At 33.3% G+C, this 23719-nt stretch overlaps 2 protein-coding genes across 4 annotated transcripts in view; both read left to right on the forward strand.

The window, feature by feature from the left end:
• Positions 1-828: 828 nt before the first annotated feature.
• Positions 829-23719, forward strand: part of LOC126714784 (alkane hydroxylase MAH1-like) — a 106544-nt gene continuing 83653 nt past the window's right edge. Inside the window, exon 1 of one of the 3 annotated variants that reach the window (XM_050415090.1) lies at positions 829-1083. In XM_050415090.1, the coding sequence (XP_050271047.1) occupies positions 920-1083 (164 nt within the window). In that variant the 5' untranslated portion in view covers positions 829-919. The remainder of the gene's footprint in view (positions 1084-23719) is intronic. The other 2 variants (XM_050415089.1, XM_050415092.1) reach the window with 2 other exon arrangements.
• On the forward strand, positions 1211-2430 carry LOC126714785 (alkane hydroxylase MAH1-like). Its single transcript, XM_050415093.1, is given in 2 exon segments — positions 1211-1757; positions 1759-2430. Coding segments are annotated over 2 exon segments (609 nt in total). The 5' UTR covers positions 1211-1616; the 3' UTR covers positions 2227-2430.

Here is a 23719-nt window from a genome sequence, read left to right on the forward strand (position 1 = left end):
CTTAGTTTAGAGTAATAACTATACCCTCAAACAAACTTCTTGTGTGTGCAACAATAATTTCCTATTCACAAATAAACGTGTACCAATTAAGCGTCTACAGATAAAATGCGGAATGAAGTTTTCACTATTCCGTTCTCCACACAGACTTATTGCCCCGGACAGATAGATTTTCCTGAGACCACCATGCTCACCGGTACGATCGATCTGACAACGTAATGTCTTCTAGCTAATTATTATCTGACACTAACCTGTCGCCAACTTTATCTTAAACCTGATAATGGATTTCAAAGTAATGGTACACCATTCTTCCTGGTCGTGCCTTGAGATCAAACATTCATATAACTTTGGGGAACTAATTAAGAAAACTTCATACAACTCTAATTAAGAAAACTTCATACAACTCCGATGGCCATGCTATTGTACCCAGAATTACTTGCCTTGGTTTTAAGGTAAGTTTCTCATAAGGCTTGTCGAGTAACTCCTCAAGCGTAAGGATTAAAACAAGACAAGATCAAAAGTTGAGAATCAAATATACAATTAATATTCACGTTTAAAATATAATTACCATCCCCTGAAACGGACTTCTTGTACATATAATTTTAAAAGGAAATTTACAAATAAACGTATACCAATTAAGCATCTATGGATAAATGTTGGGATGAAGTTTTCATTATTCCATTCTCCGAAAAGAGGGATTATCACTGACAACAAGTCAGGAAGACAAGAGAACGTAATCTCTTCGGCATATCACCTATCTGCAACCTTATCCTAAACTAGAAAACAAACAAGTGGACTTATTTCTTTATATCCTAACTGATATTTTACTTCAATATATAGAAGGGTAGGCAAAGACTCTTCTATGCAAGCCTACAAAACTTCATACAACTTTGGGGCCTAAAGAAAACTTCGTACAACTCCGATGACCATACTTTTGTACCCAGAGATACTTGTAGCAATATTTCTATGCTTCCTCTTTCTTTGTCATTTGAGATGGAACAAAAGCCGAACCATTACAAATTGGCCTGTTGTTGGAATGCTCCCAGGCCTTCTTCAAAATGCATCCAATGTGCACGAGTATATTACCTGGCTCCTAAAACAAAATGGGGGCACTTCCAAGTTTAAGGGTCCTTGGTTCACTAACATGAACTTCATGGTCACGAGCCTCTTTCCAAGTCCTTGGTCATGTCTCAAGTTTCGGAATTGAGGTGGATTTACAAGACATTTTTCACCGGTTCACCTTCGATAGTGTTTGCTTAGTGGCTTTGGGTTTTGATCCAAAATGCCTCTCCATTGAATTCCCACACGTTTCCCATGCAAAAGCGTTTGATCAATTATAGGAAAGTGTGTTCTACCGACACATTGTGCCAGAAAGCTATTGGAAGCTACAAAGATGGCTTCAAATCGGAAGTGAGAAGAAGCTCAGCATTGCTTGGAAAATTTTAGATCAATTTATATACAAATGCATCTCATCCAGGCAAGAAGAACTAAGCCAAAGTAGAGCCCCAAAGACTGAGGAAGAAAAGTTCAACTTGTTGACAGCTATTGGGGAACAAGGAGAAGAAATTGGAGGTATTATAAAATCTGACAAGTTTCTAAGGGACACTGCATTTAATCTCATGGCAGCTGGGAGAGATTCTGTAAGTGCAGGCCTCACTTGGCTTTTTTGGATTGTTGCAACACACCCATATGTGGAAGCTAAAATTCTAGGAGAGATCAAGGAGCATTTGTTGGACAAAGGATAGTTGAAAGATTTTAACATAGATGAGCTAAATAAGTAAGCTAGTTTATCTCCATGGAGCGATATGTGAATCCTTACGCCTTTGTCCACCCGTACCTTTCGAGCACAAATGTTCAATTCAATCTGATATTCTTCCTAGTGGTCACTCTATCAGGCCAAATACAACAATGATATACTCTTTATACTCAATGGGAAGGATGGAGAGCATATGGGGTCAAGATTGCTTGGACTTCAAGCCAGAGAGATGGATTTCAGAGCGTGGAGGAATAGTGCATGTACCATCTTTCAAGTTCATAACATTTAATGCAGGTCCAAGGACTTGTCTAGGTAAGGATATAACCTTCATTCAAATGAAAATAATCGCAAGTGCCATCCTTTGGAATTACAGTGTTCAAGTGGTTGAAGGTCATCCTGTATCACCTGGCATCTCGGTTATACTTCACATGAAGCATGGTTTAAAGGTGAGAATCCGCAAAAGATTTGTTTGACAAAGAAATTGTACTACTTGCTAAAGCTCATTGGTGGCAAGGGAGTTCTCCTTGTCACCCAATAAATATAGTTGAAAGTATTGTTTCCGAATAAATATAGTTGTGTGATTTACTTGGATTGTGCACTTGCAGTTCTTCATGTAAGCATTTAGTATATATATAGGAGCCACATGATTTGGGTTGGATGTAATTTCGATAAATGAAAAGGGCTTTGATTGTTTTACATTACTCTTTCACAACATTTCGACATTCTTTTAAATTATGTTTAAATTCTAGGTACTTGTTGAGAAAGTATGAACATTGTGCGAGACTTTTACCTATGAAAGGGTGAAACAATCACTTAAGACTGTTATATATGTTCAAATGGTTGAAGCCAAACAAAATCCTCTCTATTTTATTAGAATTGAAGAAAGTATATTTCAGATTTAATTTGAAATTCTGAAATAGATCCATTTCAAATGGATCGGAGTTGATTCTTTTTCAGTTGAAACAATGTTGTTAATACCATATCAAAGTTGGTTTTGAATTGATAACTAAAATAAAATATGTGGATATTGGTAAATACAGTTGGTATATTACCATTAATTTAATAAGTATTTGTCCAAGCCAATATAATTTTTAGTAGTGTTTAAAATTGGAAGTCTATGCCTCAACCAAAATGCGAACCCCTAGCCTAAGATACCTATCCATTAACTTAGGCTAGAAAAAGGAAAAATATTAAAATTTAAAGGAGATAAGTAGAGGAAAATTAAGAATATCTCACTTATAGTCTGTTTGGATATTACTTATTTTGCTGAAACTGAAAACTTATTGTTAAAAGTACTGTAAATAAAGGTAAAAGTTAGTTGAAATATTACAATAGAGTTCATAAATAATACCAAAAAGTGCAGTGGAACCCACAAATAGTAGCAAAAATAAGCTGAATAGTGAAATAATTTTCATTTTTAAGTGATATCCAAATGAAGGCTTAGCTGATTTCCCTTGGAAGATAAAATATTTTGATCTAATGTGAAGTACGACGCCTGTATCATTAAATCTAGCTATCGTTTTCTCACCATGGTAGAAGAGTAGCAACAATCGAATACGACAGTAACTAATCCAAACCAAAGCCTGTTTGGAAAAAGTTAAGCCAAAGCTTGTCTCAGAATGTAGCTTTTTCGCATTCAATAGCAAAAATTGAAGCTATGGTAGCGGTTAAAGCTCTTGAGTTTGCATTGGAGATGGGAATTACTAAGGCTATTTTGGAGGGATCATAGTTTGTAGTCCATTGTGAATTCTTTGAAAGCGGATTGGAGGCATCCCTAGCCTCTTTTGGTCATTTGATTTCGGATGCTATGTTGTTTGTAGATTCCTTTAGGCATAATAGCTTCTCTTGTGTTTGTTGCCAAGGAAATTATGCTGCTCATAATTTTGATAGATATGCTAAACATATGATAAGTTTTTCAGTGTGAATAAATGATGTTCTATCACATCTTACTGCTATAATCCAAGCCCATTAAACTTTCCTTTAATGGAATTTTCAGCCTTCTTCCCAAAAAAATTAAAAAAAAAAAAAATCAATTAAATAAACGTATTGAAAAATTAAAATATTTTTCATCCTGGCATCCCATTTTTCTATCATTCCCTAAATTTATTGTAATGAAGTCTATCATTCCCTAAATTTCTAGGTATCTTTTAGTATGCATGAATTATAATACAGTTTGATATTGACCAATATTTTAAAGGATACGTTTCATTGAATGATTTTGTACCTGTTCATCCTTCATCACAATAAATTTCAATCGTACCAGCCTGTACGTTACACTAATATTGACTACTAATTGCACCTTCCATCTATTATCTATGTTATACTTGATGTGAAACGTGGTTGAAGCCTTGAAGGTGGGAACAGCAATAGGGGCGATGAAGGAATTAATTTCAGTAATGGCAAAAAGTAGTACTGCTAGCAATATTCTACCCATATATTAATATGTAGCATGAGATGCATAAATTTCTTTATGATTTGTGAGCCCTTATTTATGGGCCTTTTAATATTTGTAATACTACTTATTTTATTAACCAACAATTTTGTTAATAATTTAGTTAATGTTCTATATATATTATAATTTAAAAAAAAATTAAAATCCATTATTTTTATTTGTTAATATGACTAAATTCACTTGAGTGATGCTAGGGATATTAAACATTCTACTACATAGCCCTTATGTATTGATGTGTCACTCATCAGAAAACATTAATTTATTATATTGTTTAAGTAGCATGGATCATATTCTTGGCACATCAATTAATTGAATATTTTTTTAGTAGTTTTAGCATTTTTCATTCACTTAATAGTGATTTTGGTTGGATTCTTATCAGTATATAATTATTTTTTGGCTAAAATGCAAATTACGCCCATAAAGTTTGGGGATCTTTGAATTCATACCCCCTGAAATTTCAAAATTTAAATTTTAACCCTCGAAATTATTGTAATTATTGAATATATCAAAACAAAGTTGCCAAGTATCTCTCTTCTTCATTCTCCCCAGTATGAGTAAAGTATCTTCAAAATTTTCCATCTAGAGCATTAGCATCAATCATTCGATCTCAAATGCCATTTTAACACACCAACCCCCTACTTTATCCATTTTAATATGCCACGTTATAATATAGCGTGCATTACATCTTCTATTTTAAACTCCAGTACATTAAAATAATAATATTTAGCCAATTTAAAAAAAAAATTCATTTTGCTCCTAAACCCATAAACCCAATAAAAAATTATATGACAACCTAAATCCACCCATAACCATCAGCCACCATGACGACAACCGAAAAAAAAAAAAACAAAAAAACAAAAACAAAACACAAAACACAAAACACAAAACACAGAACACAAAACACAAAACGTCCTCACCACCTGAAACTCATCATAACTAAAGGAAAAAAAAAAAAAAAAAAAAATCAACTGACCCATAACCCACCAACAAGGAGTCAAAATCAACCCACGACCCACATAATAAGCCCAAGCAAAAAATCAATCAACCCACAATCCAAGCCAAAATCAGCAGGTTTGTTTGAAATAGAGAGATAGACGACAAGGAGAGAGTAAAAGAGGTTGATATTGAGAGAGTGGAAGATGGTGACCGACACATGGACAACGACATGCAAGAATGGTGGCAAGATCGGCAGCGCCTAAGATTGGCGGCGATGAGAGAGGAAGAGGATAACCAGAGAGAGAGAGAGAGAGGAAAAAGGTAGAATAAAAAAATAAAGACATATTTTTAGCATTTCATCTGATCATTCTACTAATAGAACGGAATTGTTCATCAATGCTAAATGTTAGAACATGTGATGTAGATAGTTTTTTTTGGTGTTTGGTGTGCTAAATGCTAAAATTTTAGCATTTAGCACACCCAATATTAGTGCTCTTATATACATTGTTTTGTTACATTTTTAATATAATTCATTTTAATTATAACATTATTTTCCCTGTTTTTCACTTTTTAATGAAGAAAAAAAGTGCATTGTACTTTTAGTTAGTAAGCTTCTTTTTAGATATAAAATGAATGAGTTGGGAAAGAAGTTAAAATTATATAATAATTGTGGTATGCCACTTTAACAAATTTAGTTAATCACATTTTTTTTCCTTACATTTAAATTGAATGATAAATAAAAATAGAATAATATAATACCGTGATTTGCTACTTTTATAAGACGTAATCTTTACTAATTTAACTGATAACATTTTTTCCCATATATAATAAAGAAAGATTTTAAATCTTATATACTATTAAAAAATTAGTTTCTATATAATAATGCATTAATAGTGAAGTTAGAAAAGCAAACTTTTTTCTCATCTAGTTTTTCTTTCCAAAAAAAAATCAATTAAATACACGTGATGAAACAAACTCTTTGTATAAGATTAAGGAAAGCAATTCTTTTTTTTTTTTTAATGAATAATTAAGAAAATAAATTCATAAAAGTAGAGCAAAAAGTCTTTTACCTAAGTACTACCCTAGACTAACCTATACGTGCGTCACACCTAAGAAAAGTCTTCTTGAAATCAATGACACTAATTAATGTGGCTTTCATTTTTTCTTTGGCAACTTAATTAGTAGTACACTTCCAACTTCAAGTAGTTTCTCTGTAGTATCGTGCCGTAGAGGGATGTCCCATTAATAATTGTGATATGTGACTTTGATTAATTCGATAAATCACATTATTATTATTTTTTACTACAAGTGATGGAGGATTTCTCTCCAAAAAAAAAAATGTGATGGAGGATTTTCGTTCCGTTATGGTGGGACGAAATTGTTTACTTTCTTAAATTAATGTTAGTACCACAAGCCTTAGCAATTAGTAACCTAACTAGTATGTAACTCATGTTTACGTACGAAAGTGATGAATTGTAGTTGTTAGGACATATGTGAATCATGTTAGGAACATATATCAATATAGAATTGGCTAATCATTTGACAAACTGCACTTTACTTGTAATTTGGTAGATTTAAGATGTGTTTAATGCTTCAATGAACAAAGTTTTAAGATCAAGTGTTAAAGCCACGCAAGTCTGTCCAAGAAACAAGTAAAGAAGTGCTGGATTTTAAAACTCGATAGCTAATTCGACAGCTAGTATCTATCGAGATTTAAAAAGTTACTAAAGCCCGATGCTCAACAACTATTTCGACAAATAAGCTATCTATCGAGGTTTATGAAAATCAGTTTTTCAAGAGCCGATTTCAATCCAATTCGTGAATAGATGTTTGAGTTTTCTTTTCTCATAACCCTAAACATATATAAGGATTGTTTTAAGGGTCATTACAGCTGATGTAACACAATGCAAAAGTTTTTCACATATGCCCTAGTTCATCTTCCTATTTAAGAAGCTGTTGTGTTTGTAAACCGTAGGGTTTTGTAACTAAGAAGTTTCATGATCTTCATCGTGTTGATGAACTGAAGCACTTTGCAGCCAACATCTTGCTCAAGTTGGTGAGTAAGCCGCGTATTGGGATCTGCGCATCGAATTGGTTAGTCACGTACTGGGAGCCGTGCATTACAAAGAGAGATTGTCACTACAGAACAAGTTCAATTGGGTATTGGGGTAAGGGTTCAACTGTAGGTTGGTATAAGGTACTGGGATTCCTTTACTTGTAACCGCTTGTTGTGATAATAGTGAATTCTCGAGAGTGGTGACCTTAAAATCACCCGATGGGGTTCTTTGTCATGTAGGTTTTTCCAATTCGTAAACAAATGATCGTGTCAATTTAATTCCGCTGCATTTAGATATTTGGTGATTTGTTTGTGCTATCACGTTTATTGCATGCAAATTGAATTAATTAATTAACTTGGCTAATTAATTGGTTAATTTATCACAAGAGGTCAATACATTCTTGGGCTATTAGTAGTTGTGTTATTGATGTTAGTTTGAGTTATTAAACATATAGGACATAATTCGACTGGGACATTTAGGGGTATTAAAATAGTTTTTCCTTACAATTTTTATTTACCTTAATTTTCTCATTACATTACTATTACGTATATAATTTTAAAAATCACTATTAGATACTACGTATACAATATCAATTCAAAATTATTGTCAATGTATGCAATCCCCTAGTCCCACATGCACTAGGTTAGAAAAGCAAACTATTTTCTCATCTAATTTGTCTTTCCAACCAAAAAAAAAAATAATATATATATATATCAATTAAATACAGGTGATGAACAACTAAAATCTTCTTCATTCTCCCATTTTTTATAATTCCCTAATTTTCTAATTTTCTCAAATTCATTCAATTAAGTACACGTAATGAAACAAAATCTTTGTATAAGATTAAGAAAAGAAGTTCTCTCATTTTTTTTAATGACTAATCAGGGGCGGTGCTATACTTTGTTCAGGGGGTTCAAATGAACCCCCTGACTTCAATTTTTTTTTATATATATAATATATTTTTTTTGTTAGTTTAATACTTAGATTTTTTCTTAAAAATATTATTTTTGCACACCCTGACTTAAATTTTATACACCCTTATTACAAATATTTCCAACTCTAAGAGTAAGAATAAGTGTTTGTAGATTGTAAGTGTCACTCTATCATAAATTTATATTAGAGTAATGTTACAACCACAAACTATTTTACAAGTTTTACAAAATATTGATGTGGCCAACTTCTTATTGGTTTTTATTTAGGCCTACCATTAATATCCACTTTTTCATTTACCAATAATCACTCACCACATCAGCAATTTGTAAAAAATTTTGTAAAATAGTTTGTATCTCTAACTTTATTCTTTATATTATATGTGTATGAGTGTATCTAATATTGATTGTGTGCATTATTTTTTGTTATAATGTTATTTGTGTAAATAATAATGTGTGTGGAAGTTTGTGTGTACAGTATAAATATAAGAGAAATGTTTTGTCACTACTTTCATGGGAAATATAACAATTGCCTTAAGGGTATCCGTTAACATGACCCTAAATATAATATAACTTTATATGATTTAGTGATTAGGAAATAGAGAAGGTTTGTTGCATGTGTGTGTATATTGTTATTATGTTATAATAATTTTTCATTATAAAGTCAGAAAAATTCAAGAAAAAAAATTGTAAAGTTAGTGATTGTTCAAGTATTTTATTGGTTAAGTAGACATGTAGTGTATTATTTATGTATGAATGAATGTGGTTGTGTACGTCAATAATTAATACAAAACCAATGAGTTGAGTTTATCCATTTAATTTAAAATATTTTTATAAAGACAAAAACAAATAAATAATAACAATTGCATAAAAATAAAAATGTTAAACAAACTTAACAAAATAAAATGGTCATAACTACCCACAATGAAAATTAATACTCATAATGAACTATCATATAAAAATTCAAAATTTGAAAACTTGTAGAAGGAAATTGTAAAATTTCAAATTTTTTTTTTTTTGGTCAATAACTTGATATATTCAAGTTCTCTTTTTATTAATTTTTTTTATATAAGTTTTTTAATGACCCTCCTAAACAAAATTTCAAGAGCCGCCATCGTGCACCACACCTAGGTTCGAATCCCACTGCCCGCAGGAGTTCGTTGGTGAGCATCCTTAGTGGGGTAACTCCCCACAGAGTGGTACAGGCGGGCTCCCGAGATCGAGCTACCATGTCCGAGGCCATCTGGCACCCTGCCCGGGAGTGTAATATAGACACAAAGGCCCCATTTTACTTTCTCAAAAAAAAAAAAAAAAATCAATTCATAAAAGTAGAGCAAAAAGTCTTTTACCTAAGTACTACCCTAGACTAACCTATAAGTGCCTCACACCTAAGAAAAGTCTTCTTGAAATCAATGACACTAATGTGGCAGCCTTCATTTTTTCTTTGGCAACCTAATTAGTAGTACACTTCTAACTCCAAGTAGTTTCTCTTTAGTATCGTGCCGTAGAGGGATACCCCATTAATAATTGTGATGTGTGACTTTGATTAATTCGATAAATCACATTATTATTATTTTTTACATTTAATTAATTTGACTTCTACAAGTGATGGGGGATTTTCATTCTGTTATGGTGCGATGAAATTGTTTTCTTTCTTAAATTAATGTTAGTGCCACAAGCCTAACATCCTACAGTTGGCGGGTGAATAAATACATCCAGCCTTAGCAATTAGTAACCTAATAATTAGTGCACAGTACACTTCCAAGTTCCAAGTAGTATGTAGTTCCAATTAACACTGCTTTGTTATTTCTTTAATAATTCATTTTAATTATTATCTGATTTTCTTTGTTTTTCAGTTTCTTTTTATCTAAGATAGAAATCATACTTTAAACAAATCTATATGTATATGTGTGTAAAACTTCCTAATGAAGACTTTAACCCTGACCTTTGTCGTACTCAACTCCACGGGAACTTATACTTATAGTTCTTGTGGAGTGGCCATTATACTAAGAATGCGTGATGATATTCGTTTTTCACTTTCTAATGATGGAAAAAAGTGAACTTCACTTTTAGTTACTCACATTTTTATTTGTAATATAAAATGAGTAAATAGGAAAAGGATTTAAAATTTGTATAATCATTGCAATGCGATACTCTAACTAATTCAATTAATCACATAGTTTTTTTTTTTTTTTTTTTACTTACATATAAAATTGATGATGAATAATTAATAACAAAATAATATAATAAGTGTGACAAATTCACTTTTAATTGATGTTATCTTTACTAATTTAATTGATAAAGTAAAGTCAGACAAAATAATTTTTTCTATCATCTTATTTTTTTCTCAACCAAGAAAAATAAATTCATATTAAACATATATACTAAAAAACTGAAATCTTTTTCATCCTTCAATTTTTCTATCTTTTTTTATTTTATTTTATTAAAAATCCTGCCATCCATGCAAATCCTAAACATTTATCTATTAAAACAATAAATATATGCGTTAAAGAAACTCTTTGTATAGGATCATTGCCATTGGTTTAAAATCCATATAAATGTATTTAAGATGATATTGTTGTAAAAAATCACCAAAAACACACCTACATCCGGTGCTTTATTATTGTTCAAATTTATATATGACATTGTAGCAAAATCTAAAAATTAAAAGCTTATATTCTTTTCCATCTCAGGTCTCTCTTTGTGGCAAATGAAGAAATCTCTCTCTATTGCACTTATCGAGACCTAAAATCTCTCTCTCTCTCTCTCTCTCTCTCTCTCTCTCTCTCTCGCGCTCGCTCGTTGTTGTTGGAGGAGGACGAAATCAATGGCGCCAATTCTAGGCACTTTCTACCTCTGTTGGGTTTGGGTTTGATCTCAACAGCATTTATCTCAAATCGGTTAGGGTTTAGGTCTTGAAGACTAGTAGGATGTTGTGGTGATGACCGGGTTTGTGTTGATGGGTTTGAAAATCAGGGTTTCTGCTGATGAATTTTTCGTGCCGCCAACCGGGTTTGATTTTGGCTTTATTTTTTTATTTCCATTAATGGATTTTCCATTCTTCCATCTTGTTGACTAGGTTTGATATTAGGTTTGGGTAGTAGTTGAAATTGTACGAATTCCATGTTTGAGGAGTACTTTAATACCTATTTATAAGAACAAGGGGGATATTCAAAATTGTACAAATTATCATGGAATTAAACTTGTTAGTCATACTATGAAACTTTGGAAAAGAGTGGTTAAACAGAGTTTAAAACATGAAACAATAACATCTAAGAATCACTTTTGTTTTATACCATGATCTACCATGGAAGCTATTTTCTTACTGTCAAATGAAAAAAAATATAGATAGGCCTATAAAGTTCTCCAAATGGTGTTATTGATCTAGGGAAAGTATATGATAGGGTCCCTAGAGAGGTTATGTTGTGAGTTTTGGAAAAGAAATGAGTTCCTGTAAAGTATATTAAGTTCTAAATAGTCTTTTGCCAGTATTTTGTGAGTCACTTCGCGACTTGGCCAACTTGTGAGTGACTTGCAAAACTCTCTACCTGGAGGATTTTAAAGAGTGCTTTCCTCATATCTTTACACATACTATATAAGCCCACTTTACCCACGAAATTTTAAGGAGACTTTCAGAGAGAAAACCCTAGCAATACACTTGAGAGTTAGAGATTGTAAACCCACAATCATCTACACAATTTCTCTTAGTTTTCCTTTACTCCTACCTCTCCAATTACATGTCCTTGAGAGGTTCTTAACCCAAACACTTACCTCACTCAATCTAAGTATTGAGATAAGTTTTGGTACATGTGGGAACTTTGGAAGAAGCCATTGATTGGCAGATACAATTTGGAGCTAATTGCTGGATCCAGATAACTAGTAAAGACATGGCTCGGTGAAGTCCGTTGGTAGCTGGAACTTGGAGGGTTCAAGTACATTGAATAGATTAAGCTTAGAGGGTCTTTTTCATATCCTTGTACTCCAACTTTATTCACTAGTGGATCGATTTGGCTTGGAGGGCCGCAGAGAGGTTTTTCACCGAGTGTTTTGGTTTCCTTTTCAATAACACGTCTCGATATTATCTTGTGTTTGCATTTCTCTTCCCTTACCCTTTATGCTTTACATTTATTGTTTATTTTATTTGCATATGCTATAGAGTAGTTCCGGCCTTATTGCGTTACACTTATTCTTATTCCGCACTTAGTTAAGTATGGTAAAAGCAATCTAGCCATTTGTTTAAAATTGGGGGTCTAAACAAGCGATAGTGTTTCACACTATTTGAGCTTTCACTATCATTATAGGTTTGTATCAAGGATTAGAATTAAGTCCATATTTCTTTACACTAGTGATGGATGAGACTACTAATTTGATTCAAGAGGAAATCCTTAATTGTATTCTTTTTGTACATGATACAATTTTTTTGTGGATGAAACTAGATATGAAGTTAATTTACAATTAAAAATTTGGTGAAATGCTTTAGAATCTAAAGGCTTTTGATTAAGTAGGATTCAAATAGAAGGAGAGTCGCTTGTGATGGTTTGGTCATGTTTAGAGGAGAGTGATTAATACATCAATGAGAAAGAGTGAGTTTGTTCATGTTGAGAGAACCAAAAAAAAAAAAAAAAATGTAGAGGAAGATAAAGGTTAACATTAGTTGAATAGTAAAAAATGACATGTCAATTAGAAAAGTAATAGAGAGTATGACTTTTGTTATAATAAAATTGTACAAAAGAATACATGTGATCAGCTATAACTAATTTGTTAAGGATTGACAGCCAACTCCAAAAATTTGGGACTAAGGCTTGTTTTTGTTGTTGTTGTTGTTGCATGTATATATGTATGTATGTATGTATAAATTAAAACATACTTAATGTATGTATGTATGTATAAATTAAAACATACTTATAAGATTTGAGATTGGATTGTGAAAGTTTGTAATTAATATGTTCATAAGATATGAAATTGTTATTTGTAATTTATTGATAATAGAAACAATCAATTTCATGTTAAAATTATTAACAATATAAGTTTGCTGAATCTTACTTGTTAGTTTTTTAGATCCCTTAAACAATTGATTAAACCTAGGTAATTAGCCAAGTTGTTACTTAGTCCAATTAAACAAATCTAGGTTATCACAATAATAAAGATCAAATCATGCAAAGCAGCGAAAAATAAATAAGACAATGATATGATCACTCAGGAAACCAAACCGGTAAAAACCTGGGGAGGATTTGACCTATCTATCCTCAAGGTAAACCTGAATCCACTATCTTGAAAGAATCGAAGTTCATACAAAAGAACTTACAAGCACCCCCGCTTGACTTCCTAATGCTACCAACCAGTAGAACTTACTGACACGACCACGTGCAAGCTCCGAATCAACGGACTCCTTCTTTCTTTGGCCTTTGCAAAACACAAACACCCCCGTTTGTGACTTTGAGATCCCACTCAAAGGTTTAGCAACATAAACTCTCCTGTTTGTGACTCCAAGACCATCCTTGAAGGCTTAGATCATCAGCACCTTTGATGACAAGAGAAGGCAGCAACTTCTACAATACCGGATCTTGAAATTCTTCAAGGAATAGCACCGGTAGAAGACATAATAGAGCTTTTTAAGAACAAAACCCTAAATACAAAAGTGGCACACTCTCTTCTCTCTAAAAAGCCACATAAAAACGAGCTTAGGGTTTCCTTTATATATTGGGAGAAGTAGATTAGAAACCCTAATCCTAAATGGGCTTGAACTGCTGTTTGGGCTTAATTAAAATTCTGCAGATACGACTTTTGATCAGTCGAGCCTGTCTTTCGATCGATCGAGCTAGACAGATTATGAAATTTTCTTTCTACAGCTTGTATGTTCTTGAATCTTGACTTGAATCACCTTGAGTATTGTCTAATAAAACCTATAGACTCTAAGATCTATATCTAGACAAGTTTGTGTTCACGATTTGCCAATTGTTCTAAACATTTAGAACCTAACAAACTCCCCCTTTGGCAATTCGTGACAAAACTTTCATACAAAATGAAATGCTCAAATAAAAGAACAACCCAATACAATAAAATTCCCAATTACATCACAAATCCCAATCTAAGACTCCTAACCTAGAAGTTGCAAGAAGAGGTAGAAGGTCTTGATCAGAATGCACCTGTCTTTCCTGAAACATTCAACAAACACATCACCGCATGTGTGGAAAGAAAGACATATAAACAATAATATGAAACAGAATATAAAAAAATAAATAAACTAACTCTCCCCCTAAGTTAGATATAACAAAAAGTTTTTTATATTCTCCTCCTAAACAAAACAAACAGGTCATCTATGTCTCCCCCTTTTTGCCACGTATTGACAAAGACTACCCAATCAGAAGGTAGACAGAAAATATACGCAACAGAGTAAGAGAAAATAGAGACAACTCTCCCTATGAAGAACAACAACTCCCCCTAAGAACCACAAAGGTTAAAAAAAATTTCTCCCCCTATAAAAATAGGAAAAACAAAACAAGTTTTGGGAAAAACAGTTTTGGGGAAAAATAAAGGGAGTGGGGATAAAGAAAAAGACACAAACTAAGTTTAAAAAAAAAAAACTAAGTTGAGGATACACATGAAGAAAAAATATTCTCTCTTTCAATAAAATGCAAACATGGCACTATGTGACTCATAAACAGTTGCATGAGTAGAGAAAATATTTGCACATTGATTATCCATCATATCTCTTAAGAAAAATATTTTCTACAGTTCACACATAAAAATAGCATATACTAGAAAGTACATAACTCAAAAATTAATCAATCAATTTTTAAATCAAGTTGAGTACCCAATTTAGCAAAGTGTATGCATGTTATGTGTGAAAACAATGAGAGATATGACTGCAAAACTGCAAGATGGATACAGAAAACAATGTAATGCATGTGAATCCTAAACATAAATGATGTATGGAAAAATCAAATTTTTGAAAAACATATCAATTTAATGCAGAAACTCTTTAAAGCACAATATTTCATGAATGAAATGTATGAGTATGAGATTAAAAGTTTTTCAAAAACACTTGAATTCAACTCAGATTTTCCAAAAACAAGTTTCTCAACCAATTTTCCTCAAAAACTGAAACATTAAGCACATTTTGCATCAAAATCAAGGAACTTTAATCTTGAATGGCCACGACAAGATCACACACAATATAATGTACCAAGTTTAGCAAAGAGTAACTTGTGTAGTGTGTGTAACTAGCAAAAACTTGAGATACATGTGAGGTGATATGTAAATAGAAATCAATCACAATGTCTACAAAATTCATCACATAGAATTTGAAAGAGACTATCATCTAAAGAGTTACATCATATAACTCTCACATCTCCTAGATCATAAGCTTGCAATCATGTAAGTTTCTTGATTTTTGTCTCATAATATACACATCAATTTTAATTATGTGATTTGGCATCAAGCCTAATAGTACATACCAATTTTAAGCATTAAGTAATTAAACCGAGGCTACACATTATGTTCTTTTTGTGCATGTGCTACACTTTCTCGAGCACAAAATCTTATGATATGCACTAAGGTGTTCATGATTGGCTAGTGAACAGTGGTGAGATGGTTATTTATGCCTTTCTCAAAAGGTTCAAGTCCGACAGTCAAAGACATGTGACTTCAAGATTAAGACAAAGTGATAAACACCATAAACATCTTTCCCACACAACATGCACTACAAAGCTTCAACTAGTAAAGTGCAATAAATAAGCTCATCAAAGCTAAACAAGGTACATAAGCTTGTTATGTAAAGATAATATGGCCAATCCTTGATTATAAATCCAAGATGTGAAAAACACAAAAATCTTTTTGGTTTTAAAAAAATTTATGACCAAAAACAAAAAGCACACATTATGCTAAATGAACAATGCAAATGCAATGCATGACAGTGCTTAACTAAGCTATAGAGGGTACACAAACAAGAAATATCAATTTCTTAATTAACCCATGAGTACATGTACAAACTAGTACATATTCACACAAAATCAGAAATAGCTTAGCACTTATTTAACACATACTATTCAAGTTTCTCCACAATGTCAAGTATGTTCTAAATCAAGAGAGAGATATCATAACTCATGTAATGCTCAAGAAAAAAAACTAGACACAAAATAAAATATTTTTGTCTTTTTGAAAAATTTTCAATGTTTTTGGATTTTTTTTTTAATAAAAACAACCTAAAAAAAAACACGACCAAAAACAGAAAAAAAAAAAAAAAAAAAAAAAAAAAAAAAAAAAAACATGTCCACAATTAATTGAAAGAATTAAATCAGGGATAAGTTAGCAACACTCACCTTGGAGAATCTTTTCTCACCCATATAGCACGAGTCTTCGGCTTTGTAGGTGAAAATCCATGAGAAGCAGAGTGTATTTGAGGGATTACACCAATCTTCTGAGAAAGACTAAAATCCTGCAAATTCCTTTCACAAGCCAACAAGCTCAAATTTTTCAAAAGAATATGAAACAATTTATATGGACTTATGGCAGGAGAAATATCATCACAAATCCTAGACTGAAACATAGAATGATTAAATTTCAGTTTATAACAATTAGGACAAATGTGACCGGAGACACCACAAAAGTGACAAACAGGAACAAATTTAGGAACATCAGTATTCCTTACAACAAATCTAGTCTCAGATTTTGGTTTTTGCCTCAACAAAGAGCAATTTGGTCTAATATGACCAACAACACCACAAAGGTGACAAGTAGGCACAAAAACAGATTTATTATGTTCTCTAACAGTAGGTTTAGACATAGGTTTAGAAACATCAGTGTCAACATCAGAACATTTACCTTTGTCTAACCTAGCAAAATAAGCCTTTTCTTTATTCTTCCTCTTAAAAGGAGGGATATAAACTTTCTCAGTTTTAGGCTTAAGAGAAACAGAAATACTTCTGTTATCAACAGCAGGCTTGGTACTAGTCAAATTTTCAATTTTGGTCCTACATTCAACTAATTCTTGTTCCAAACTTTTCATCTTCTCATCTTGAGAGGAAATTTGATTTCTCAAAAATTCATTCTTTTTATTAGATTCATCTAATCTAACAACCAATTCCTCTTTTTCATGATTAGCCAATTTTAACTCTTCCTTGAATTTTTTAGCAATTTTCATAGATTTCAATAATTCCTTACGAAGAGTTTTACAGGCATCAATAAAATCAACAGAAGCATGAGCAAAAACATGATCAGAAAGACACTTCAAATTATCCATGATAACAGGGGTCAAGGATCAGCTTAGTGATCAAAGGATCAACAACAAAAGAGCTACCCGCTCTGATAACACTTGTCAGTTTTTTAGACCCCTTAAACAATTTATTAAACCTAGGTAATTAGCCAAGTTGTTACTTAGTCCAATTAAACAAGTCTAGGTTATCACAATAATAAAGATCAAATCATACAAAGCAGCGGAAAATAAATAAGACAATGATATGATCACCCAGGAAACCAAACCGGTAAAAACCTGGGGAGGATTTGACCTAGCTATCCTCAAGGTAAACCTGAATCCACTATCTTGAAAGAATCGAAGTTCATACAAAAGGACTTACAAGCACCCCCGCTTGACTTCCTAATGTTACCAACCAGTAGAACTTACTGACACGACCACGTGCAAGCTCCGAATCCACGGACTCCTTCTTTCTTTGGCCTTTGCAAAACACAAACACCCCCATTTGTGACTTTGAGATCCCACTCAAAGGTTTAGCAACACAAACTCTCCTGTTTGTGACTGCAAGACCACCCTTGAAGGTTTAGATCATCAGCACCTTTGATGACAAGAGAAGGCAACAACTTCTACAATACCGGATCTTAAAATTCTTCAAGGAATAGCACCGGTAGAAGACATAAGAGAGCTTTTTAGGAACAAAACCCTAAATACAAAAGAGGCACACTCTTTTCTCTATGAAAAGCCACATAAAAACGTGCTTAGGGTTTCCTTTATATATTAGGAGAAGTAGATTAGAAACCCTAATCCTAAATGGGCTTGAACAACTGTTTGGGCTTAATTAAAATTCTGTAGATACGACTTTCGATTGGTCGAGCCTGTCTTTTGATCGGTTGAGCCAGACAGATTATGAAATCTTCTTTCTGCAGCTTGTATGTTCTTGAATCTTGACTTGAATCACCTTGAGCATTGTCTAATAAAACCTATAGACTCTAAGATCTATATCTAGACAAGTTTGTGTTCACGATTTGCCAATTGTTCTAAACATTTAGAACCTAACATTATTTTTATAATTTATTAATAAAAATCATGTTATTTAATTAATTAAATCAAACTTGTTAATAAAAAAAAATGAATCATGGTTTAACATATAATCTAATTTGGTGATGATCTTGAGTCTAGCTTTTATTCAAATAAAAATAAATGAACAAATTCTAAAATTTTAATGCTCAGCTGGAATCGACTCATTTTCATTTCTCATAAGAGCATGGACCCTAGAGATCCAATGGTGGTGCAGCTTTTGTCCACAGTGAGATCAATAGTTGGAATGAGTTTTGCAAAGACAACACGTGGAAAAGCTCAGGAGCAAAAGATACTACTGAATTTCATTTAAGGCTATGTTCTAGTGTTAATGCCAAAAAAAGTGGGTGTCCTTCCAGGACTGTCCATTGGTCTACTGGCTGCCTAGCCACCACCACTACATTGTGTTGGCCATGCCATGACACATTCCCAGACAAAAGTGGTTTTTGTTTTGTTTTTTACTTCCCATGGCACTCCCATTCAGATAAGGGCTAGGCTTTTCACTTAGCAACCTTTGTACCATGCACCTAGTGATTCCAGCTCATGTTTATCTCTTTTGGGTGGGATGTCATCCTAGCAGGACATTTGTCCCAAAAGAACTTGAGCAGGAACCCCAAAATAGGCTCCCCCTTCTCCCCACAGCTAGACCACACCCTCTCTTACCTCTAACCCGTGGCCCATCTCTCCTGTATTGGCTGGGTACAGGTAGTTAATGCCTGAGCCTTGTGTGCGTGCCCCACTTCCATAAGTGTCCATTGATTTTCTGGCGTTCATGTGTTTGCTATGCCTACAAGTTTGCCTGACTCTGCTGCACGCTTTGGTGCTTGTACTCTTATGGCATGGATGAGTCCTTGAGTCTTCATTCTTTTCATCTCATTTCTTCTTTGGGCTGAGCATTGCTTGGGTGTGGGCTTTCTCTTCTTTAATTCGGCCCATGTCTCCTTTCATCCCTTGTCCGTGGGCTGGCTGGTGCTTCTGCCACGCCACTGCATTGTTCCTGCTATGATATCATTTACCCCTTGTTTACCTTATTACTTCTGGACTTGCGGGTTGAAGTGCCTAGCATGCCAATTTCATATACTATTCATTCCTTTAGTTTCTACTGCCCAGCATTCCTGCTAGGCCAGTGCATACAACATCTTGGGCTTCCCTGGCTCATTTTTATTCCTTAGGCATCCTCAGCCCATTTCATTCCTTGGGCCAGGGGTGGCACCTCATTAAGGCCAAGGTGGTCCTAGGACCACCCTAACTTGAAAAAAAAAATTTATATATAATAATTTAAAATTTTTTATTTGTCTTCCATTTAAAAAAAAAATTGGGAACACCCTTAGTTTTTTTTATGCCAATAAAATTAAATTTTGCTCCATTATTTGTTCTACTTTCAAGCAAAAAAGAAAAAGACAAAAAAAAAATTTTGAACTAAAATTTGAAAAAAAAAAAAATTGTAACATAGCAAACCCACTACCCACCCCAGGGAAAAAAAGTCCAACATCAATCCTAAACAAAACTAACCCAAACAGATTTTTAAATCAAAATAATTAAATTTTTATTAACTAAATACCCAACCGGGCCAACTCAAACGGATTCTCAAAAAAAAAAAAAAAAAACTAACCAAAACCCAGTACATGTCCGCCAATTGATCAAAATCATCAAATGGTAATGCAAAACTGAAATCAGAAATCTTAACCTAAAGGAAAAAAATCTCATCAATGACCAAGCTCCAAGCACATAGGCGCGACGACACCTCTGCCCTAAAGCAACGACGACAGCGAGATCGAAGATCGGCTCAAAGATTGCTTGGCTTAGCCTTGTCACCTCGAGTCCTCACCTCGACATGCTGTCGCGATGCCGCCCCTCAGGCCTCAAGGTATTTCAGTTCTTTACTTCTCTCTCTTTTTCTCTATCTCATCTTACATCTTTAGCTTTGTTATGCTCTGAGAGTGAGAGCGGAGCTCTCTCTCTCTTTCCCTTTGAACTGAAATGAGATTCTCTCTTTGTTTCTCTATGTCTAATTGCCCTTTATAACTTTATTTGACATTTTGACTTTATTGGTTCGTGAGTTTGTCGTTTTGTATATTATGAATTTTGTGAGTTGCGAATGTTTTATAAGTTTAATGTTTTGTGGACTGTTGATTGGCTTTGCCTCTTGTGACTCTTGTCTGTTAAGTGGGGGGTGGATAGGGGCCATGGGCCTGTGGGGTGGGATATTTGAATTAGGGAAGTGGAGGGGTAGAGGCAGTAAAGGCATGCAGAGGCAGTAAAGGCTAACTGACCAATACATTATAAAAGACAAAAAATTAAATTAAGTTAGGCACTAGGCAGTGGGTTGAGTTGTGGATAATGCACATGGGGTGTGTGCTAATGCATAGTAGGGTGTGTGCTAGACTGCTAGTAGTCAGTAAAGAAAAATAATGAAGCAACTAAACAACTATAATTAGTAATTTAATTAACCAATACATTATAAAAGACAAACAAATTAAATTGTGTAATTTATGCTTCTTAAGGAACTCCCTGAGAAAAATTCCTAGAGCCACCACTGCCTTGGGCGTCCTTGGCCCATTTCATTCTTTCCTACTTCTTACATTCTCATGGGCATTTACTAAATCTTTTGGGCTTCCCTGGCCCAATTACCACATCCTTTACCTTTGGGTTTATTGGCCTTCAAACCAATCACATTTACTAATTCCTTTCTTTGGGCTCCTTTGGCCTGTTTTTGCTTTCTTTCTATTTCTTATGATTTCCATGGGCTTATTACTTCATTCATTGGGGCTTTTTTGGTCCGTTTGCTTTCTTTGTAGCCACTTTACTATTTTGTAGGCCTGTGGACCATTATTCCTGCCATTTTGGCCCAATGGCTTTTACTTTGCTATTTTCTTTCTCCACCTTTTCCATATTGTTGGGTTTCTTCTGCCATTGGGCCCTTTTGCCAAAAATGGGCATCAACAATCTTCAATCTCACTTTCTTTACTTTTTATGTTTCATTTATGTTTTCAGTAAAAACTTACTATGTGTTTGATTTAATTTTCTTTTATTTCTATTACATTATGTATTTTATAAGGAAAGAAAAAATAATGTTGCAAATTATGATTAGTAGAATATAAAATATAACACATAAAATGGGTGAAATGAATTTTTCCATCCCAAGCTTGGGGTGGCTCCACATTATGTCCAGGTGGTCACAGGACCAACCTAATTAACTTGGAAAAAAATTATTATATATAAATTTTAAAAAAATTTTGACTTTTTTATCCTTAAAAAAATTTTGTGATCATCCTCAATTTTTTTTGGCGCAACATAATAAAACTTTGGACAAAATTTAGCAACAAACTTGTAGACTTGTAGTATTGTAGACTACGGTTACAACTCCACTCAATATATTTTTATTGAATGTAAATTTTAACAAATCCAATATTGGATTATATATTTTTTTTTTCTTATATTCTCTATACTTGCAAAATAAGATTAGAAATTAATAATTATGTCATCAATTAGATGTTTAAATTTCAAGTTTTTTAGTCTAAAATTAGACATAAAAAATATGTTTATGGATCAAATAATAAATAACATCCGATTAATTGGCATGAAATTTGACATGTGTTTTAAAAATATAAAGAACATGCAATTCAATGATTATAATTTCAAAATATGTAACCATATTAATTTGTTTAGTAAGAGTTGTAGCCTTAGGTTACAACTAAGTTTGTAACCAAACTTTGGTCCCCTTAGTAATATATTGGGGAAATAGGGTCTCTAATGGAGAAATAGGATAGTAGATTGCAATCAATCATAGCATGTGTGCGGGTTAGAATACTTCCCCTAGTAGCTGGCCACACAAAAATTGCTACCTTAGTTGACAGAAAAATTGGGATCCCATAGAAGATATAATTTTATAAAATGACCTTACCTCAAAATCTCCACTAGCTGTTAGCTATTCTTACCTTGGCAACCTATGACTGCTGCATGAAATTTTGCATAAACTCCATCAGTTCCTAATATTGACAAGTTATGGGATAAGCACCACATTCCAAAAAAAAAGCCATTCTTCGTAGACATATAATCTGCCATTGCTGCGTTCTTGTCTCATATGTATAATATGAGATGAATTATTCTTCACATCAAATTCTCCTATTCTCTTGGGGATAAAAACTTTGTTCAAATGTTCTTTGACCACGAAACTGATGCAGAACCCGCATAACATCATCTTTAACGATCTCCTAGCTAGCTTGGAAAAATGCAATGGTAATGCCATTGGGACCTAGTGCTTTGTCACCATTCATACTTTTTCACTTTCACAGCAGCCCAAACCTCCTCTTCATTAAACTACCTTTCCAGCCCCTCTGCCTCACTTTTTGTATGTGGTTTCAATTGAATATCATCCAACAATGGGTACTTTGCATATAGCCCTTAAACACTATTTTTTTTTAAAGCAAATAAAGGGAAAAAATAAGTCCATAATATATCCCCTAAATACCATTAAAAAAAATGTCACTTTTTCTCATTAGGGGTGGGTTCAAAGGACCTTGACTTGGTGAGGTTTCATGTTGTTGGGGGGAAAAATCCTATGTTTTCCTTCTTCCTTACAACCTTGATTTGAACCCCTTTTTCATAAGTGGAACTCAACTCCATATTGTTAGGACATATGTGAATCATGTTAGGAATATATGTCAATATAGAATTAGCTAATCCTTTGACAAAACACATTTTACTTGTAATTGGGTAGATCTAGGATGTGTTTAATACTTCAAGGAACTAGTTTCAAGTCCAAGTGTCAAAGCCATACAAATCTGTCCAAAAATCAAGTGAAGAAGTATTGGATTTTAAAGCTCGACAGATAACATCTATCGAGGTTTAAAAGGCATCTTTTGCTTGATGCTCGATAGCTGCTCGACAGATACTCTATCTATCGAGATTTATGAAAAACAGATTTTCAGTTCTGATTTTCATCCAATCCGTGTATACATGTTTGGGCTTTCTTTTCTCACAACCCTAAACATATATAAGAATTATTTTAAGGGCCGTCACAGCTAATGTAAGTGAGTGCAACTTGATGCAAAGGTTTTTCACAAGCATATTGTGATCGGAGAAAATTTGCCCTAATTCATCTTTCTCTTCAAGAAGCTGTTGCATTTATGCATAGTAGGGTTTTGTAACCAAGGAGCTTTATGATCTTCATCGTGTTGATAAACTGAAGAACTTTGCAGCCAACATCTTTGGTGGGAGTTACAATTCTATAACACTTCTTCATTGGTGGGAGTTAAGAGTTGGGAAAAGAAATCAACATGCATAGCGAAACATGGATAAGATAGCTCATTTACTTACATT

Source organism: Quercus robur, chromosome 2, assembly GCF_932294415.1.
Source record: "Quercus robur chromosome 2, dhQueRobu3.1, whole genome shotgun sequence".
Classification (NCBI taxonomy): domain Eukaryota; kingdom Viridiplantae; phylum Streptophyta; class Magnoliopsida; order Fagales; family Fagaceae; genus Quercus; species Quercus robur.